This window comes from Ochotona princeps, chromosome 21, assembly GCF_030435755.1.
Source record: "Ochotona princeps isolate mOchPri1 chromosome 21, mOchPri1.hap1, whole genome shotgun sequence".
Lineage (NCBI taxonomy): Eukaryota > Metazoa > Chordata > Mammalia > Lagomorpha > Ochotonidae > Ochotona > Ochotona princeps.
Genome location: NC_080852.1, coordinates 4,127,379 through 4,146,158, shown reverse-complemented (window position 1 = coordinate 4,146,158; position 18,780 = coordinate 4,127,379). Strand labels below are relative to the sequence as shown.

General features: G+C 41.9%; 1 protein-coding gene across 2 annotated transcripts in view; it reads left to right on the top strand.

Annotated features, from left to right (window-relative positions):
• The window catches only part of PTPN2 (protein tyrosine phosphatase non-receptor type 2), a 102,447-nt gene that overhangs the window by 75,286 nt on the left and 8,381 nt on the right, over nt 1–18,780 (top strand). For both annotated transcript variants that reach the window (XM_058678417.1, XM_058678416.1), the window contains exons 6-8: nt 3,145–3,354; nt 4,541–4,693; nt 11,837–12,015. In XM_058678417.1, coding sequence (XP_058534400.1) covers nt 3,145–3,354; nt 4,541–4,693; nt 11,837–12,015 — 542 coding nt within the window. The remainder of the gene's footprint in view (nt 1–3,144; nt 3,355–4,540; nt 4,694–11,836; nt 12,016–18,780) is intronic.

Genomic DNA, 18,780 nt, shown 5'->3' with positions numbered 1-18,780 from the left:
TGCCACAGACCTAACAGCTCCCTCATTTTCCTCATCTCACAGATTATCTTCCTGGCCTCCTTAGATAGCAAATTTTACATCTTTATTCAAAGACGTTAGATTTAGAATTCTCCTTTAAAAAAGTGTAAGTGGAATTTCTTCTTAGTAAGAACAGCAAGCCCCAGACATTTTTGTCCAGAATGTGGTATTATTCTGCAAAATCTTGTGAAGAAAAAATGTAAGGCGTGCGTGGAACGGTCGCAGGTGAGGATGGCGACGCCGTGTCACGGAGGACGCCACCGAGTGTTTGTGCAATGAGGGGAAGCAGCCAGAAAGCAAGTGGGACTGACTGGGCGTTAGCGAAGGACGGAGGAGAAGGAAAAGCAGAAATCCTTCTGGCTCTCTAGAGGAAGCATGAGGCTGACTTTCAAAAGTCAGTCAGTGGAGATGATTTATTAAGGTACAGTTAGGAGTGTTTCTAGAAACTAACTTTGAGAATCGCAGGCATGACCTGAATTTGAAAAAAAGAGATGACTAATGTGAAGCAAGGAAAATGCAAGCAGTGCGTGAGATTAAAGGGTAACCCAAGCCATGATCTAATGATTGGGCGTCCCGTAACAGAGGACCGCCCGAGCACAGCCTGGCATGCCCTGGTTGCTCGCTGTGTCTCCACTGGGCCTGGTGAGGCTCAGACGGACCTTCCAGCACTGCTGGGCCCAATCCGCACTGCTTCACAGCAGTGAAGGGAAAGGCAGAAATCAAAGCATGTCCTGCAGTCTTAACATCTGGTTAAATGAAAACATGACCTAGAGTTACAGTATTCATAGGCCAACCATGGAGCAGCTGCTTTAGCCCATTGCTGTGTGGGCATTGCCTGTTAATTGTTCACCTGCAGCTTGTCAGACCACAGCTGATGTTCTGGCGTGTTTGTAAGTCTTACAGTGAGGTTGACTTTTTGCAGTGGAGCTGCATGTCTTTTGTAACACTCGTTGTGTAACCACACCCTCCGTAAGGATCAGAATGATTCCGTCATCCCCCCAGAGTTTTTGAGGATGCTTATGTACAGGCAGCCCTGTTCCCCAGCCTGGGCCCTGGCATCTGATGATCCTGTTTCTGTTCCTGGAATTTTGCCTTTTCTAGAATGTCATATACATGGAATCATACAGTATGTGTAACCTTCAGGGTCTGGCTTCTCTAACTTGGAATTTAAGAGGATGTTTCAAACCTGAAAGTTATGATTGGTTTTAACTAGTGATGGAGAAATTTTAATGTATTTTTCATATGTTGCGAACTTGTATCATGCTATATTTGGAATTATTAAGCCTAAATGTTAAAACATGACTTAAAAAAAAAAAAAAAGATTCATTTTGTTCATTTGAAAGTCAGTTACAGGGCCCGGCACGATAGCATAGTGGTTAAAGTTCTAGCCTTGAACATGCCAGGATCCCATATGGGCGCCGGTTCTAATCCCAGCAGCCCCGCTTCCCATCCAGCTCCCTGCTTGTGGCCTGGGAAAGCAGTTGAGGACGGCCCAAAGCTTTGGGACCCTGCAACCGTGTGGGAGACCCAGAGGAGGTTCCTGGTTCCCGGCTTCGGATCGGTGCTCAGCTCCAGCTGTTGTGGCCACTTGGGGAGTGAATTATTGGATGGAAGATCTTCCTCTCTGTGCTTTTCTCTATATATCTGCCTTTCGAATAAAAATAAATAAATCTTGGGGGGGAAAAAAGTAAAGTCAGTTACAGAGATGGGGAGACAGAGAAAGAGAGGGAGGATCTTCCATCCACTGACTCACTGTGGCTGCAGAGCCATTTGGAGTGGACTGATCCAAAGCCAGGAGACAGAGCTGCTTCTAGGTCGGCCACATGGATGCAAGGTCCTAAGTACATGGACCGTCCTCTGCTGCCTTCGCAGATGCGTTAGCAGCGAGCAGGTCAGGACTTGCCCATCGGAAATGCCAGCGTTGAGGAGATACAGAGAGAAAGATCTGTGCCCCAGTTCACTCCCCCAAGTGCAGTGGCCAGAGCTGAACCCATCTGAAGCCAGGAGCTTCTGCCAGGTCTCCCGTGTGAGTGCAGGGAAGTAGGAGCAGCAGGACATGAACTGGCACCCAGATGGAATCCTGGCGAATACAAAGTGAGGATTTAGCCCCTGAGCCATCACACTATGTCCTTAAGCTTGAATTGTTAAGGGGAGTGGGATGTTACAATAGTCATCTTTAGCCTTGAACCATAAAGTATACCAAGATATTTTAATGCTTCCTTGCTTCAACAAAGTTCTGTCATAAAAGTGAAAAATTGTGCAGATTTATTTAAAAAGCATCGCATTGTTTACAGAGAAAAATAAAGAAGGTCTCTTGGGTTAAAAGACAACTGACAAAAAGATAAGAAACATTTTTGTAATGTGTTAGGAAGAAAGATCATCAGGAATCCAGGAAGTGACTGTGAGTGCCTGGCAGACCTGAGAGACAGGAAACGGTGTTGGTAAACCAATTCAGCACGTCAGGAAAGAATGAAAACACCTTCAAGGCTGGGGATTGCTACCAGGGGAGAAGGGAGCAAGCAGAGAGGCAGTTTTCACTAAAAATAGAAAGATTGCCGCCTTCATGTTGAATTGCTCCTGTGTACATATATAGCAAAACCATATGAAAGGAAAAGTATATTTAAACAATTAAGTTTAGTATTTTTAAAATGGGAGAGATAAGAGTTTGTAAAAATTATTTGGGTTTAAAAACAGAAAAAAAAAGAGGAATACGCTCATCATGATGCATGAATTAAAGAAAATGCCAGTAGTTTATATGATGCATTTTAATAGTTAAGAACCAAGTACTGCATTAAATTGCTGCTTGCTTCAGATTTTTTCTCTGCTTCTTCATTTGTAAAATGATTGAGCTAAGGGCACTTAGAACAGATCTCCAAAACCCTGTGTGCTGTATGTGTTAACTATTAACATATTCTAAATTTCCCTTAAGAAAATCTCCCCTAATGTATGTAAACAGATAACAAAATCCAAACAGAAAAAGTATGGTGCAGGCAGTCCATAAGGATGAAAAGCATTTCAAAAAACACATGATCTTTCTGAAGTAGCTGTTTTTTGGTTTTGCTTTTTTTTAAAAGAAAAAAAAAAAGATTAGAACTAACTCCTCCTCCCTTGATTTTCACTTTTTAGAGTGGTGAAACCAGAACAATATCCCACTTTCATTATACTACCTGGCCAGATTTTGGAGTCCCTGAATCACCAGCTTCGTTTCTCAATTTCTTGTTTAAAGTGAGAGAATCTGGCTCCTTGAATCCTGACCACGGGCCTGCGGTGATCCACTGTAGTGCAGGTATTGGGCGCTCTGGCACCTTCTCTCTGGTGGACACCTGTCTGGTTCTGGTAAGTGCTCCCCAGGATCGCCTCTTAGTCTTGCTTTGGTTCGGTTTGGTTTCTTTTGGCAAGTGTAGCTCTGATGTCACATCCTAGAACTCTGTTTTTTTGGACTTTAAACTTCTGCTTTCTCTTGGAAAAATCTGCAAATCTCATTTCCACCCCTCCAACTGCTTCTTCCTTGTGACTAGTGGCGATGTAACCATGATGATTCTAGAGACTGCCTGGAAGACCTTTTTCTCCCGGTTGTTTTTATTACAGAGGTATACATTGCCTCTCTGTGTTCAACCATGTATAATGTCAAATGCCTTCTTTTTCAGATAAGTACATTGTTTTTTTTTTTTTTTTTCTTCATGAAAGTGGACTTTGTCCTATTTAAAAACTCTGGTGTTTGTATTAATGTTGAATGTTAATGCTGGATTGTGTTTATAACCTGTTCCCTGCCAGTCATTACTTAGTTTCCTCCTGTTCACTTGTGGGATGGTTTCTGAGGTCAGCACAGTAGTCTGGAGTTGGAGTAGTGATAAGAAATATGGGTTTTCTCTTTGTTTTCCATCTTTGTAAGCTGACTGCAGTATTCCAGGCATGGTGCACGCAGGCTGCACCAGAAGAAGAGAGAAGAGCTATGGGAAGAAAACCTTAAAATGAAACACACACACAGCCAAACAAAAAGAACAAATCACAGCAGCTTTTCCTCTGTACTAACCAAAACTAGTCATAAATCCTTCCTTTGGCTGCTGGCCAAAGTAAACTCAGTTACTGTGATTACTTTGAGACCAGTTGTGAACCAGCTAAAGGGCCAACATTTCTGCACCTGCTGCTTGAGCAGTTGAGGTGTCAGAACGATGGTTCGTTGGGATGCTAGATGAGTTACCTCTGTCCTCAGTGAGGGGCAGAACGGTGGTGCATTGGGATGCTAGATGAGTTACCCCTGTCCTCAGTGAGGGGCAGAACGATGGTGCGTTGGGATGCTAGATGAGGTACCCCGTCCTCAGTGAGGGGCAGAACGGTGGTGCATTGGGATGCTAGATGAGTTACCCCTGTCCTCAGTGAGGGGCAGAACGGTGGTGCGTTGGGATGCTAGATGAGGTACCCAGTCCTCAGTGAGGGGCAGATGCGCAGCAGTGGCCTTGTGTTGCTTTTCTCCCTGGACTCTAATGATTAAAGGCTGCATGTGTGTTTCCCTTTCCTACAGATGGAAAAAGGAGATGATATTAACATTAAACAAGTGTTACTGAATATGAGAAAATACAGAATGGGACTTATTCAGACACCAGATCAACTCAGATTCTCGTATATGGCGATTATAGAAGGAGCAAAGTGTATAAAAGGAGATTCAAATATACAGGTAATCTTTTCTTGGGGAAGTATAATACCTGTTTTGTTTAAATAGTTTATATCAAATAATGAACTTTCAAAAAAGTGTGTTTGAGGTAATGTACCAGCTGTCTTACAATTGTAGAAGTTAAGTTTACAATTGTAGAAATTAAGCTGACTCACTCATGGGTAGTGAGCCTCAGGTTAAATCAGCTGTGTGGCTGGAAAGTCCTAATGTCCTCATGGCAACAAAGTTTCATTAAAGATTCTGAAAATGGCTTTTGTAAGCAGATTTACCAGGAAATTTAGGTACTTTTTGCCCCATTAAAAATAACATGATGTTACAGAGTATTTTGTTTGTGTGATAAATACTATCAGTGAGCAACTTGAACATGAAGATTGAGCTTCAAAAGTTCATGGAGGGCCCAGCGGCGTGGCCTAGCGGCTAAAGTCCTCACCTTGAACGTGCCCCGAGATCCCATATGGGCGCTGGTTCTAATCCCAGCAGCTCCACTTCCCATCCAGCTCCCTGCTTGTGGCCTGGGAAAGCAGTCGAGGACGGCCCAAAGCCTTGGGACCCTGCACCCGTGTGGGAGACCGGAAGAGGTTTCTGGTTCCCGGCTTCGGATCGGTGCACACCGGCCCGTTGCGGCTCACTTGGGGAGTGAATCATCGGATGGAAGATCTTCCTCTCTGTCTCTCCTCCTCTCTGTATATCTGACTGTAATAAAATGAATAAATCTTTAAAAAAAAAAGTTCATGGAAAATGTGCATTATAAAAATACTATGCATGTATTTAAAAATACTTTACACCAAAATTACGCTTATCTTTTAATTCTATGATCTTTTTATTGATGGTTTAATCTCATGAAAATATCTTTATTACACAAATACAGAAAGTAATTTCAAAGAGGAATTGCCATAAATCTTTGTTATGTACAAAGATAAAATGTAAAGTAGAAATAACCTCAGACCCTCTCTGCTTCTTTGTTGTAATCACAAAGTACAGGACATGAGCTTTAAAAAGTGCTGAACATGCTTGGCGTGGAAATCCTAGTTTTAGAGCACTTACATGATACTCAGAGTTCCGATAAGAGATGCTGGCTAATACTGTATGAATATTCCAGAATCAAAAACACACTGAAATTTGAAATACTTATGTCCCTGTGCACTCTATGTTAAGTTGATAAATAATGTAAATAGATAAGTTCTCTTTGTCTTGTTTTTCTTATATCTGAACATGCTGACTGGGTGTTTGGGGAGGGTTTTTTTTTTTTTTTTTTTTTTTTTTTTTAAGATTTATTTGTTTCAAATGCAGAGTAACAGAGGTGAGGGTGGGGAGACAAAGAATGAAAACGATCCTTCTGACTTACTCAACAGATGACTCAGTTAGCCAGGGCCAGCTGAGCTAGGCCAAAGCCAGGAGCCAGAAAGTGCATCCAGGATGGTCGTGTAGGTGGGAGAGGACCAGGTACTTAGGCCATCCTCCACTGTTTCCCCAGGCACATTGGCAGGGAGCTGGGTAAGTGAAGTGACCAGGACCCAGGCTGGCACTCCGCCATGTGATGTTGTCATCGCTGCCAATAACTTAACCTGTTGTACCATGGTCTCAGCCCTGATTTACTAGTTCTTTAATTTCTGTGATTACCAACCAACCAACACAGGAATATTCTGAATAAGCCTTTAAAAGTATCTATTTGTTTATTCATTTCGAAGTCAGAGTTAGGGAGAGAAGAAGGTCATCCATCCACTGATTCACTGCCCAGGTGACTGGCAGTGGCTGGCTCTGGGCCCTGCTGAAGCCAGGAACTAAGAGCTCCATGTGGGTCTCCTACGTGTGAGACTCCCACACACCTGGACCGTCTTCTGCTTTTCCCAGACCAGTTAGCAAGGAGCTGGCAAGAGGAGCAGCTGAGACACAAACTAACACCCATGTAGGATGCCAGTGTGGCAGGCGGCAGGTTTACCAGGGATACCACAAATCCAGTCCCTGAATAAGCTTTCTTGTATAACCTAGAGTAGACCATCAAAGTCATGATATCATGATATAATAAATAAAATGAGTTGTTTTATGCATTTCAAAGACAAATTTAAATATTCTTAAGCTATTCTATTTAGTTATAACTTTGTTGTGGTTGGTCAGATTTCATATGATATTTATCAATGCTATTTTTAAAGTTTTAAAGGTTTTTCTTCCCCCATAGGGAAGAGAAGGAAGGAGGAGGTTTGATCCCCTATGCTGATAAATCTGTATTGCGAGAAATAAATAAATCATTGTAAGATTTTTCCCCCTATCTTTACAAAGCATTAGAGAAGAAATTTAATGATAAAGCATGAAATTACCTTGCCAGAACAACTGTTTGGAAAACTAACCCATGAAATTCAAAATCCCACTTCAGAACCCAGCTACTGTGTCTGCTGTGAGTTCACTCCCCAAAGATGGTGCCTTCTTCGTGTCCTCAGGCACCCCCCTACTAGGGCATTCATCCTGTTTATAAGAGGAGTGCTCATGACCCTAAAGGCCTCATTTCTTTTTCTTTTTTTTTTTTTTTTTTATTTAAGATTTTCTTTAAAAGGTAGAGCTGTAGAAAGAGAAAGAGACAAAGATCTTCAATCTGCTAGTCCACTGCTGAGATGGTCACGACGGGGGCCAGGAGTTTCCGGCAGGTTTTCCACTGGGGTGGCAAGGGCCCAGACACTTGGGCCATCCTCCCTGCTTGTGGCAGGCCATCAAGGGAGCTGCACGGGAAGTAGGCAGGGACTGCAGTGGCACCCCTGGTTGGGATGTACACCACAGCACTGGCCCCGGGGCCCTACCTCTTCGTCCTAGCACATTGCAGGTTGGGTTTCAGCATGGATTTTGAAGGGATGTTCTGGACATGTGTGTTTACCTATATGGATGTTTATTTTTAAAGTACCTTTTTTTTTTCTCCAAACACTGTGCACTGCTTTGATGCATATGCTCTGGAGATACTTTCTGTTTATTTTCTGCTCTTCAAACTTTACTGGTACAGTAGCCATTAATTACATGTGTTACTAGGTATTTGAAATATGCCTTTACTTAAGATGTACCTGAATCGGAGCCAGCTTGTGGTATAGCAGGCTAAGTTTCTGCAAGCACCAGCATCCCATATGGGTTCCCATTCATATCCTCGCTGCTCTGCTTAACATCTGGTTCCTTGCTTATGACCTGGGAAAGCAGCAGGAAATGGCCCAAGTGCTTGGATCCCTGTACCCACATGGGAGACCTGGAAGAAACCCCTGGCTAGGCTACTGGCCTAGCTTCAGCCATTGCTGTAATTTGGGGAGAGAACCACTAGTTGGAAGATCTGCCTGGCTCCTCCCCCTCTGCAGATTCTGCCTTTGAAATAAAAACAAATAAATCTTTAAAAAAAAAAGGAGGGGGGAGGTTGTGCTTGGTGTTTAAACTGTATACCAGATTTTAAAGACTTAGTGCAAAAAAGCTATGAAATATTTCAGTAATTTAAGAAATGATAATCTTATGCTCTTTTTAGTTTGAGAAGATATTAAATAAAGTAGTTCACATATATATCATTGAACACTCCTATACTGAAACCTTGTTTTAGAATAGCAGTCTGCAATAACGTCCTTTGAAGTCGCAAGTCCTAAAGTTTCTGTGCCTATTTCAAAGATGTGAAGTTGCTCTGTTAGTGTGGAAATCCATGACAGTTTGAAGAAATTTATTTCATCCAGATGACCAGATTTGTCAGTATAGAGTTATTAATGATAATACTTTTAATCTTTTAAAAAATATTTGTTTATTTGAAAGAATAACAGAGAGGGCTAGACATCTTCCACCCACTCGTTCAGTCCCCAGATTCCTTCAACATCCAAGGCTGAAACAGGCCAAAGTCAGGTTTCCAGAATTTTGTTCAGGTCTCCTGTAGAGGCAGCACTTAGCCATGACCAACTGCAGGAAGATATCCGGGAGGCAGAGGACTTAGGACTCAGATGAGGCATTCCAGCAGCATTATGAGGGATACTAATTTACGTTAATTTCTGTAATATGATTTCTTACATACATGAATGTAAAGAGAATAGGAACCTGTAACAATAATCAAAAGTGATTGTGTGTGGGTTTTTAAAATTATTATTGTTTTGTTTTGTTTGTTTTCAATTGATTTATTTGAAAGGCAGAGGCAGAAACCAAGGGTGGGAGGTGGTTATACATTCCATTTGCTGGTTGGCTGTTCAAATACCTGCAGTCGCCTGATGGACCAGGTCAAGGCCAGTGCCCCCAGCTCCATTCTGTTCTTCCACATGGGTGGCAGGAACCAAGTGCTTGGACTGTCGTCCTGTGCTTCCCAGGCGTGTTAGCACACGGGTAGGTCAGAAACAATAGCCAGTTCTCCAACCACTCTGCTAAAAGGAAGTTGGTAGGCAAAAGCAGTAGCTGGCCCCCAACATCTCCACAAACACCCACCCATACAGTGATTGTATCTTAATTAATGTGTGTGTGTATGTATATAATTATAGTCATGTGGCATACATTCCACAGGAAATTTGCAATGACCTGACCTACCTTTGTAAATTTACGTAATTTGTGATTGTCCTCTGATACACTTTGAGGCATAAATACCTAAGATAGTTGCTGGTATTGCCACATGTTCATTGGCAAACTCCCAGTGTCAGGACTGGACAGCCTGGGTGGAATAATCTAGTTCAGCAATTCAGACTGATGTTGTAGGATCTAAAGTTAATAATCTGATCCTATTAATAAGATACTAAATGTTAAATGATAAACTTCTAACAAATGTCACTGTTTTTCAAGTTTCATCGCATCGCTTCACAGTCTTGAAGGTGATTTCTTTAGTGGGAGAACTAGATGGACAGGGGACTACAGACTGAGTGGGCGTTGCCACACATGGAGTGCGCTGCAGTATGAGTACAGCTTTGGAAAGGTGAAACCATGCCAGACTTCCACATGGGAACTCATGGGAAACTGTTATTTAGTGCAGTCAGATCCCTTGGCTTCACTCTTGTGTGGTGACGAGCTGCAATAGGTGACTCATGACTGCCTGCTCACTTTTGTATCAGAGAAGAGTAGATACAATAGGTTTGCTGCACACAGACATGGCAGAGTCAATTTTTTGAAGGCTCACTACCGTTAAACAACTCCCTCCATCCTACCACTTTGCTGAGAGCCTTTCTTGTTGACAAATGCTGAATTTTCCGCATGTTCTGGGAAGTGGTCCAGTGAGGCTTGATTTTGGGATGTTCTTGTTCATTGACATTGTTGAGTGTTGTCCAAGAGCAAGGCCAAGTTGCTATAACTGGGTCTCAGTAAAAAATGGAAACTTCAAAACTCGACCAACATAAATTGTGGAGGCAGCTGAACATTTTTATTGGGTGCTGTCTTTATCCTGTGTCTGAAATTGTTGAGCTTTTCAGAGACATACAGCATTATGAGGGATTACAAGATTGTCAACGCCAACCATCTGGGTTAAATTTTGCCCTGCTCTTGCTACACAACCTTAGGCAAGTGGCCTAAAATCTCTGTGCAAGGGGTGTAATAGTAATGCCTTTCCAGTTGTGAAGTTTGAGACAAAAGGAAGAAGATTGACACAGTCATTGAGAGTGAAAATGTCCCATTCCTCGGTGCATGGTCTGGTGTTCCGTGACTACGGGCTGGATTCCTCAGGTAGAGGTCAGCTTCCTGTACAGCCTCATGTCTTTCCCCTGGCGTCCATGGTCCCTGTACTCCGGCCACATTGCACAAATTGTGCTTGTCACTATCTGCCATCTTCCAGGCGCAACAGAGTACACAATTTCACACTCTGAGTGTTTTGTAAATTAGCTGATATAAAACAAATGTTTATTATGCAGTGAAGTAAAATAGCCATTTCTGGGAAAGGTGGGGCTGGTAAAATGCTTTTTTCATTCCTCTGTTATATGATAATAATGGGGTACATTAGAAATTAGTTTATCTAGGAAATGAGTGAGTTTTCCAGGAATTTTAGAAATTAAATATGCAAGTGTTGCTTTTAATGGCATGATTTTGTATATAAGTAGTTCATCCAGGACATGAATGTTTTCTAAGTTCCAGAGTTACAACTCTGTTCATTCAAAGTCATTATTCTGCTTAGTTAGTCTAGTAGCATTTTCTTTGTTTACTTGATCCAAGATAGCTTGTTTCCATGGTGGTGTCCTCAAAGGGGACTGCCCTTGTCCACAGCAAGTAATTTGGGTCAGTGTCAAAGTCATAAGTCATGAAAGCCCTTGCCTGCCCTGCTCTGCCTCTCTGCCACTGCTGACTTCCAGGGTATGGATGGCTGTTGGGTTCCCAGCCCTCATAGCAGTGGAGAAAACGTACTCCTGGTTTGTGTTTCTTTTCTCTCTCTGGCCTGGCCAATGGTAACTTCCGCCTCCAGGGATACAGAGACCCTTTGTACCTCTTCTTTGCCTCTGTTACTAGGAAGTGGTGGTGAAGCAAAAGTAACTTAACATGTCGGACATGCATTGAGCTCCTCCCAGGCCGTATCTTAAATCACTGTAAGTCACCCAGGAGGGGGATAACATCCTCTTTCAGAGAAAACCTGACATTTGTCTTTGTATGATTCCCACTTTTTGTGATCACCCCCTCTGAAGTTCAGGCATGCCTGAGAAGCTGTTTGCCCAGCCTAGTGGTGTGCTGGCATTCTGGAGTTGCTGGTATTCCTGGAGGGACAACCCAATTGGCATGACTAGGACCTGCCCAAACATCTCACTGTTGAGTCCCCCTGCACTGGGCAGGAACAAGAACAGGAAGGTAGCGGATCACATCCAAGGGCTGGGCTGTTGCTACTCCACATGGCACACCATGCATTAGGGTGTATGACGAGTTGAGCACAAATCTAACTTCTTACTAACTGAATTTTAGTGAGGTCATAGTTTGTCTCAAAGAGGTAAAAGGCCACTAGACTTTTATTAAAGTTATATTCAGATATGTGCTGACATACATCAATAATGAAATGATTCGTTTTTTATTAAATTTAGGCATAGTTTTAAAAAGTACTGTGGTATGATGAAATACCTTACTGTTTTTCATTCATGGTTCAGCATTAGAGGATTCTCTTCAAACTTGAATATAGAATTTCAATTCAAAAATTGTTTATTTAAGGGATGCCAAAATTTTAGCATGTGCACTATTTTCTCATTTCTCTTCCCTCTTTAGAAACGGTGGAAAGAACTCTCAAAGGAAGATGTATCTCCTGCTTTTGATCATTCGTCAAACAAAACAGTGACTGAAAGGTACAATGGGAGCCGAATAGGTCTAGAAGAAGCGAAGCTAGCAGGGGACCGATGTACAGGGCTTTCATCTAAAACTCAAGAAGCTGTGGACGACAGTGAGAGGTATGCTTCTTGGTAGTACGTGCCGTAGAAGACGAGGCTTTTTACTTTAAGAATTCAGTGGACAGGAAGCAATGTGGATTAGTTGTCTGTTGAATTAATATTTAGATAGTAGATGTTACATATTCTCAAAAATTTTTTGAGTTGTACGAAAAAGGCGATTTTATAAACAAGTTGAAAAATAAATGAACTTCTGTTTATAAAGAAATAAAGCTTCTGTTTATAAATAATGTTGAAAAAGTACAGAGTACAAGTTACTATGATCAGGTGCTAAAGTGTACAAATATGGTAACTAAGTGATCTGAATACTTGCCACCTGTACAGTTACTAATAAAATTATAAAAGAGTTTAACTAATTCCATTACTATAGGCAAAAAGCGATTTTCCAAGAAAATTACATAAAGTGCCATATTATACTTTCTTCATGCTAATCCATGTAAGTGTGTAATCGTTCACAAGGGTTTTGTTTTGTTTTTAAGATTTATCTATTTAAGAGGCTGAGTTAGAGAGAGAGAGAGAGAGATGTTACATCCACAGGTTCACTCCACAGGTGGCCACAAAAGCATGGCCTGGCCAGCCTGAAGCTAGGAGCCTGAGAATCTCTCCCGGTTTTCCATGTGGATGCAGGGGCCCAGCGACTTGGGCCGTATTCCGTTGCCTTCCAGGCGCGTATACAGGGAGCTTGCGTGGAAGTGGACCCAGCACTCACATGGATTGCTGGCACTGCAGATAGAGGTTTTTAACCCACTGTGCCACAGTGCTGATCCCAAGATTTTTGTAATTAAAAAAAAAAAAGCACCTGTATTTCTAGGGCGGTAGTTATTACGTTACACGCACATTAGAAAGCTGGCATTCTAAGATGTATGTCTTTTTTTAATCTCTGAATAACTTTTAAGACTTATTTTTTAAATTTTTGTCGGAAAGTCAGATATACAAAGAGGAGGAGAGGAAGATCTTCCATCCACTCACTAATTCACTCCCCAAGTGGCGCAACGGCCAGAGCTGAGCTGGTCCAAATCCAGGAGCCAGAAACTTCTTCTGAATCTCCCACGCGGGTGCAGGGTCCCAAGGCTTTGGGTCGTCCTTAATTGCTTTCCCATGCCACAAGCAGAGAGCTAGATGGGAAGTGGGGCCATCAGGATATGAACTGGAGCCCATACGGGATTCTGGCATGTGCAAGGCAAGGACTTTAGCCACTAGGCTGCTGTGCCGGGCCCTGAATAACTTATCATTTTGGTTTTTTTTGGGGGGGTGGAGGAACTCAAATATACTTTTAATCGTAAGAATTTCCCTGTTGAAGTCGTTTGTTAAGATTGAGAGTTGGGGTAGTAAATAAGCATCCCCTGGACCTTATAGCTTCATTCTTGTGTTTTTCTTATATCAAAATTATGTATCTGAAATTTTATAAAAGCCATATAGTAGATCTGTTGTTTCATTTCCGGAATCCATCACAGCTTAGCAGTGTTACTTACTGCTTATGACTTGTAGAATAAGTGAAAGTATAAAGTTGTTTATCCTCTTTTTAGCTTTAAATTGTAACTTCTTAAGATTTATGTATTTATTTGAAAGAGTTACAAGGAGAGACAAGGAGAAAGAGAGAATGAGAGAGGGCTTCTATCCTGTGGCTCCCTCTAGATGGCCACAATAGCCAAGGTTAGGCCAGGCCACAACCAGGAGTTCCTTCCGGGTCTTCTATGTGAGTTACAGTGGCCCAAGCATACTGGGCTAATTTCTGTGCCTTTCCATCATTGTCCAGCTTTGAGTATACAGAGGTTATTTAAACCCCATTCAGATCTATGGTAGAGTGTCTTAATGTGTACATGCATGTGTTCACATGGTTTGTTATTTTTTCTCTTGTTGTCTTCCCTGTGAGGGACTGGTGTATGCTTGAAAGCAAAGGGAGCATCCCCACAAAGAAGTCAGGTGTCTAAAAAGTGAGCTAACTGAAAGACCATCTTGTGGATGACATAGGCAGAGAAGGAAAGGTTAGGGTCAGGTGCACAGAAGACCATTACAGATTTTGTCATTGAGTCCCAATAGGTTTTTCCAAATTCCTCTGTATTTGAAAGTAAGCGAAACAGAAGGATTTAGACAAAGTAAAATCTCATTCATGGGTTGACTCTCACAAGTTCCTGTCCCAGCATGGCATCTGGATCAGGCCAAAGCTAGGAGCTGGGAGGTCAGTCCAGACTCCCGTACTGCTTCCTGCTACGGCAGCAGGAGACTGGACTTGGGAGCTGACTGGAGCTCACACACTTGGATATGGGATGCAGACCTCTCAGATGCTGTCTTAACCACTATTCCAAATGCTTGTTTTCTCCAATAAATTTTAATATTGATAGCTAGCTTTATATCAGAAGTACTCATAGAGCAAGATATAATTTGACTTAAGTTCCAGCCATCAAAAGAATAGAAGGTAATGCTTTCTTGTCTTCATCATAATTGAATATCCTCCAGAGTGGTGTTTGTCAAATTGAAGATCAAATCTTAGTTGTGAAAACAGTTATTGGGTTCTAAAAAATATGTTTTAAAGAATAGAATAGAAATTATTGGAAATTGCCAATAGTTAGCTATGAATATTCTAACCTAGTTTTATATGTGTTCATATTATATATAAATTGCACATACTCACACGCGCATGTTGTATATGTAAATAAATTTATGTGTGTGTTTGCTTTGTTGGGATGATAAGGTATTTCAGAGTGGAAACTGGAATCTTAATTTGACAGCCAGTATTGCTTGTTATCACACAACCCATAAAGCCACATGACTGAGATTGGAGGGCAGTGTGGCTATATGAAAATTCTTGAGCCTCTTCTCCCACTTGTTAGCACATCATATAACATGCCTGCCAAGGCAAGTGTTGGCAGAAGTCTGCTGAGTCTGCCAGAAATTCCATAGGATTGCCCATGGATAAGGGTCCACAGGAGACTTTCTGTGTAGTTTAAATTGTGTGAATATGCCCCAAAAAACCTGGCTAGGCTCAGTCGGCAGGGTATTACATAGACATAATTTCCTTAGGCCCAGCTAAGTGACAAAAGATTTTGTTGGATCACAAACTGGTAATAACCCATCCTCTAGAATAGTGCTCTTAAACTACATAAGGCAGAGGGTGTTGGGCACAGCAGTTAAGGTGCCACTCGGGACACCCACAAGCCATGTCACAGTGAGTCCTTGCTGTGCTTCCAGTCCAGCTTCCTGCTGACTCATCTGGGAGCCCACAGAGTATGGCTCCGTGGTGGATGTTCAGCCATCACATAGGAGACAGGTTGTGCCTGCTGGCTGTAGCCCAGCCCAGCAGTGTCTGTTACAGGAAGTTGGAGGAGTAAACCAGTAGATGAAAGATGTCTCTGCCTTTTATGGATAAATGGTTGGATGGATGGATAGAAAGATATCATGCCTTTGTGTTTCTAAGTTCAATCCTGAATTAAATACTGCATTTTTGGAAAGTACTAACTTTCTGTTCCAGTATTTTAAGTGATAAAAGTTATATGTTCCCAACCCTATCAAGAATCATAACCAGTTTCCCTGCATACCAAAAGAAAAAATTTAAAACTCTTACATAGCATTTAAAGTGCCAACTGCCTAATCATGTAATCTATGTTTTTTTTATTTTAGTTTTTATTTTATGATACAATTCCATAGGCTCTGGGATTACTTTTACCCCCTCCCAAAATCCCCTCCCTTGCACCACTGATTTCCACTATATTATTACAGTAGTATAGTCCTGCATAAGCAGTCTTAATTCCATCATCCTGCTGTTTAAGTGTATCCTGACATTGTGGGCATGGACAATGACAGTGCCCAGCATCCTATTGTCAGGATGTATTTAACAGTTTCATTGGGAGTCCATCTTTGATCTGGAAGTATTGTATCTTCACATCTTGATGAAAGTCTCTATTACACAGTTACTACACATTGTGATATAATTATTTAATCATATTGAGCATATATGGCAATTGATGTTACTGTAAATACAAGATACAAATTCTAATCACCTCTATGCTGCCATAAAATCAAAAATAATATATTAAAGATTTCATATACAATGGAATGTGGTGATACGATTCTGGGCACCTAGCAAAGGCAGGTTAGAGACTCTTGGAGGATTAACACTTCCTGTCTACTTCAGGATGGATGGATAGATAGCCTGGGCTTGAACACAGATTTATTCGTTAGAAAATATGTGCATATTTTTCATACCAGGTTTTCAGATCAAAGAGTGAATTCTGGGTATACTTTTAACAAGTCTTAGTAACTGATATTCAGACAAAATTCAGACATCCAGGAATAATTACATACTGTTCCTTGGTGTCCACGGGGTTTGTTCCAGGACTCCTAGATGTAACAAAATTCATGAAGGTTCAAGTTCATAATATAACATGTAATATTTGCATATAACCCACACATTCCCTCCTGTAGCTTTTAAATCCTCTCTAGCTTACACATAATAACTAATACAATATAAATATCATGCAGTTGCCCTACTCTGTTTAGGGGATAATGACAAGAACAGAACGCCTGCGTATTTCATCCATTGTAGTTCAATCCGTGGATGTGGAGCCCTTAGGCAGGGAGGGCATGCAGAGTGCAGCCTGAGAGCTGAGAGAACTGAATAGGTTAGAAATGGAGGGGCCAGAGGGAAGCGAAGGTTTTCTATTTTTGTGGGGAACACAATTGGAACAAATTTAGAGAAGAGCAAAAACTCTTTAGGACAGGAAGAAAGTCCTGGGGAGCAGCAGACTCTGGGGTGGGTCTTGTACCGTTCTCCCTGCTGTCCTTGAGTGTACACCTGGAAGAAACATTGCTGCTTTCTGGGTAACCCTGTGCTTGACTTTTGTTTAAAGATTGTTTTAATCTTTAATAAGTTTTGGACAGATTTGATGTGACTTGTAGATACAGTTCTCTGTTTACCATTTTGAGAAACTGTCCAGTCATGTTCTACATTGCCACCAGCAATAACTAAAGAAATGAGCAGAGCAGCACTGTGTCACTGCAGGTTAAGCCAGCATCCTGTAGACTAGTGTGAATTCCAGTTACTCCACTGCCATTCCTGCTCCTTGATATTGCACCTGAGAAAGTAACAGAAGATGACCCAAGTGCGGGCCCTCTGCCACCCACATGGGAGACGCAGGCGGGGAGTCCAGGTCCAGTCTCAGCCCTTTTGGCCTTTTGGAAAGGTAACCAGCACGTGGAGTATCACTTCTCTCCCTGTCTGTGACTCTGCCTTTCAAGTACATGAATCTTTTAAAAGAAACTCAGATAAATGAACAAATAGCAGAAAGATATCCTGATACTGGGCCCGGTTACGTGGCCTAGAGCCTAAAGTCCTCGCCTTAAACACACCGGGATCCCATATAACACCAGTTCTAATTTCAGCAGCTCCCGCTTCCCATCCAGCTCCCTGCTTGTGGCCTGGGAAAGCAGTCAAGGACAACCCAAAGCCTTGGGACCCTGCACCCACAGGGGAGACCTGGAGGAAACTCCTGGTTCCTGACTCCTGGCTTCGGCATGGCGCAGCACTGGCCGTTGCGCTCAGTTGGGGAGTGAATCATCAGACAGAAGAGCTTCCTCTCTGTCTCTCCTCCTCTGTGTATATCTGACTTCACAATAAAAATAAATACATCTTTTAACAAAAAGGCATCCTGATACTATAGTACTTCAAAGGGTTTATGAGAAGTAGAATTTAAAAATAAAGATTTTGATGCAAGGATTTTTTTGAAAACCATGCTAGGCTTTTCATACTTTACTGTGAGCACTTCAAGGACCCTCTTTTGTAGATGCCACATGGAAATTTTTCTGGGGCCCGGCGACGTGGCCTAGTGGCTAAAGTACTCGCCTTGAACGCCCCAGGATCCCATATGGGCGCCGGTTCTAATCCTGGCAGCTCCACTTCCCATCTAGCTCCCTGCTTGTTTGTGGCCTGGGGAAGCAGTCGAGGACGGCCCAATGCATTGGGACCCTGCACCCTTGTGGGAGACCAGGAAGAAGTTCCTGGCTCCTAGCTTCAGATCAGCACAGATCGGCACAGATCCGGCCATCGCGCTCACTTGGGCAGTGAATGATTGGACGGAAGATCTTCCTCTCTGTCTCTCCTCCTCTCTGTATATCTGACTTTGCAATAAAAAATAAATAAATCTTTAAAAAAAAAAAACCTCCTTAAAAAAAAAAGAAATTTTTCCGATTTTCTGAAAAGTATACTTGGCTGATTACGCTTAAAGTATATACTGTCAGTGTATCTTAGTGTACTTGATTGTGTAGGCGTTCACATAATGTTCAGATGCTTTCAGGGTCCTAGTCTCTACAGCTGTTCAAAATAAACTCATTTGGGATCTTGTCAGCGATCATCCATATACTATTTGGTTGGTAGAATTCTTCGGTTTGCTTTCATCTGAAACTGTTCTCCACTCCCTGCTTTCCATGCTTGACTGTAGTATTTTTTTAATCCTGTGCACAAAGATGGCACGCCCCACCATCTGGCTTATTCTCATTATTGTTCCTCATGGTTGATTCATGGTAAACATTTTAACCAAGAAAAAAAAGTTGTGTCTTAAATGTAGTAGAGAGCAAAAAGATATTCAGGACTTTTAACCAAGCTATTTGTTCAGAGCAAAAGTTACTGTGACAGTAATGTTTAATTTGGGGGTAGGAAAATTTAGACTTTTGCCATAATACAGATACTATGTAAAAAAGAGGAGATGATTTTGTTTTTAAAATACATCATTTAATCATTTGTTTGGAAGCCAAAGAGGGAGGTCGTCCATCCAC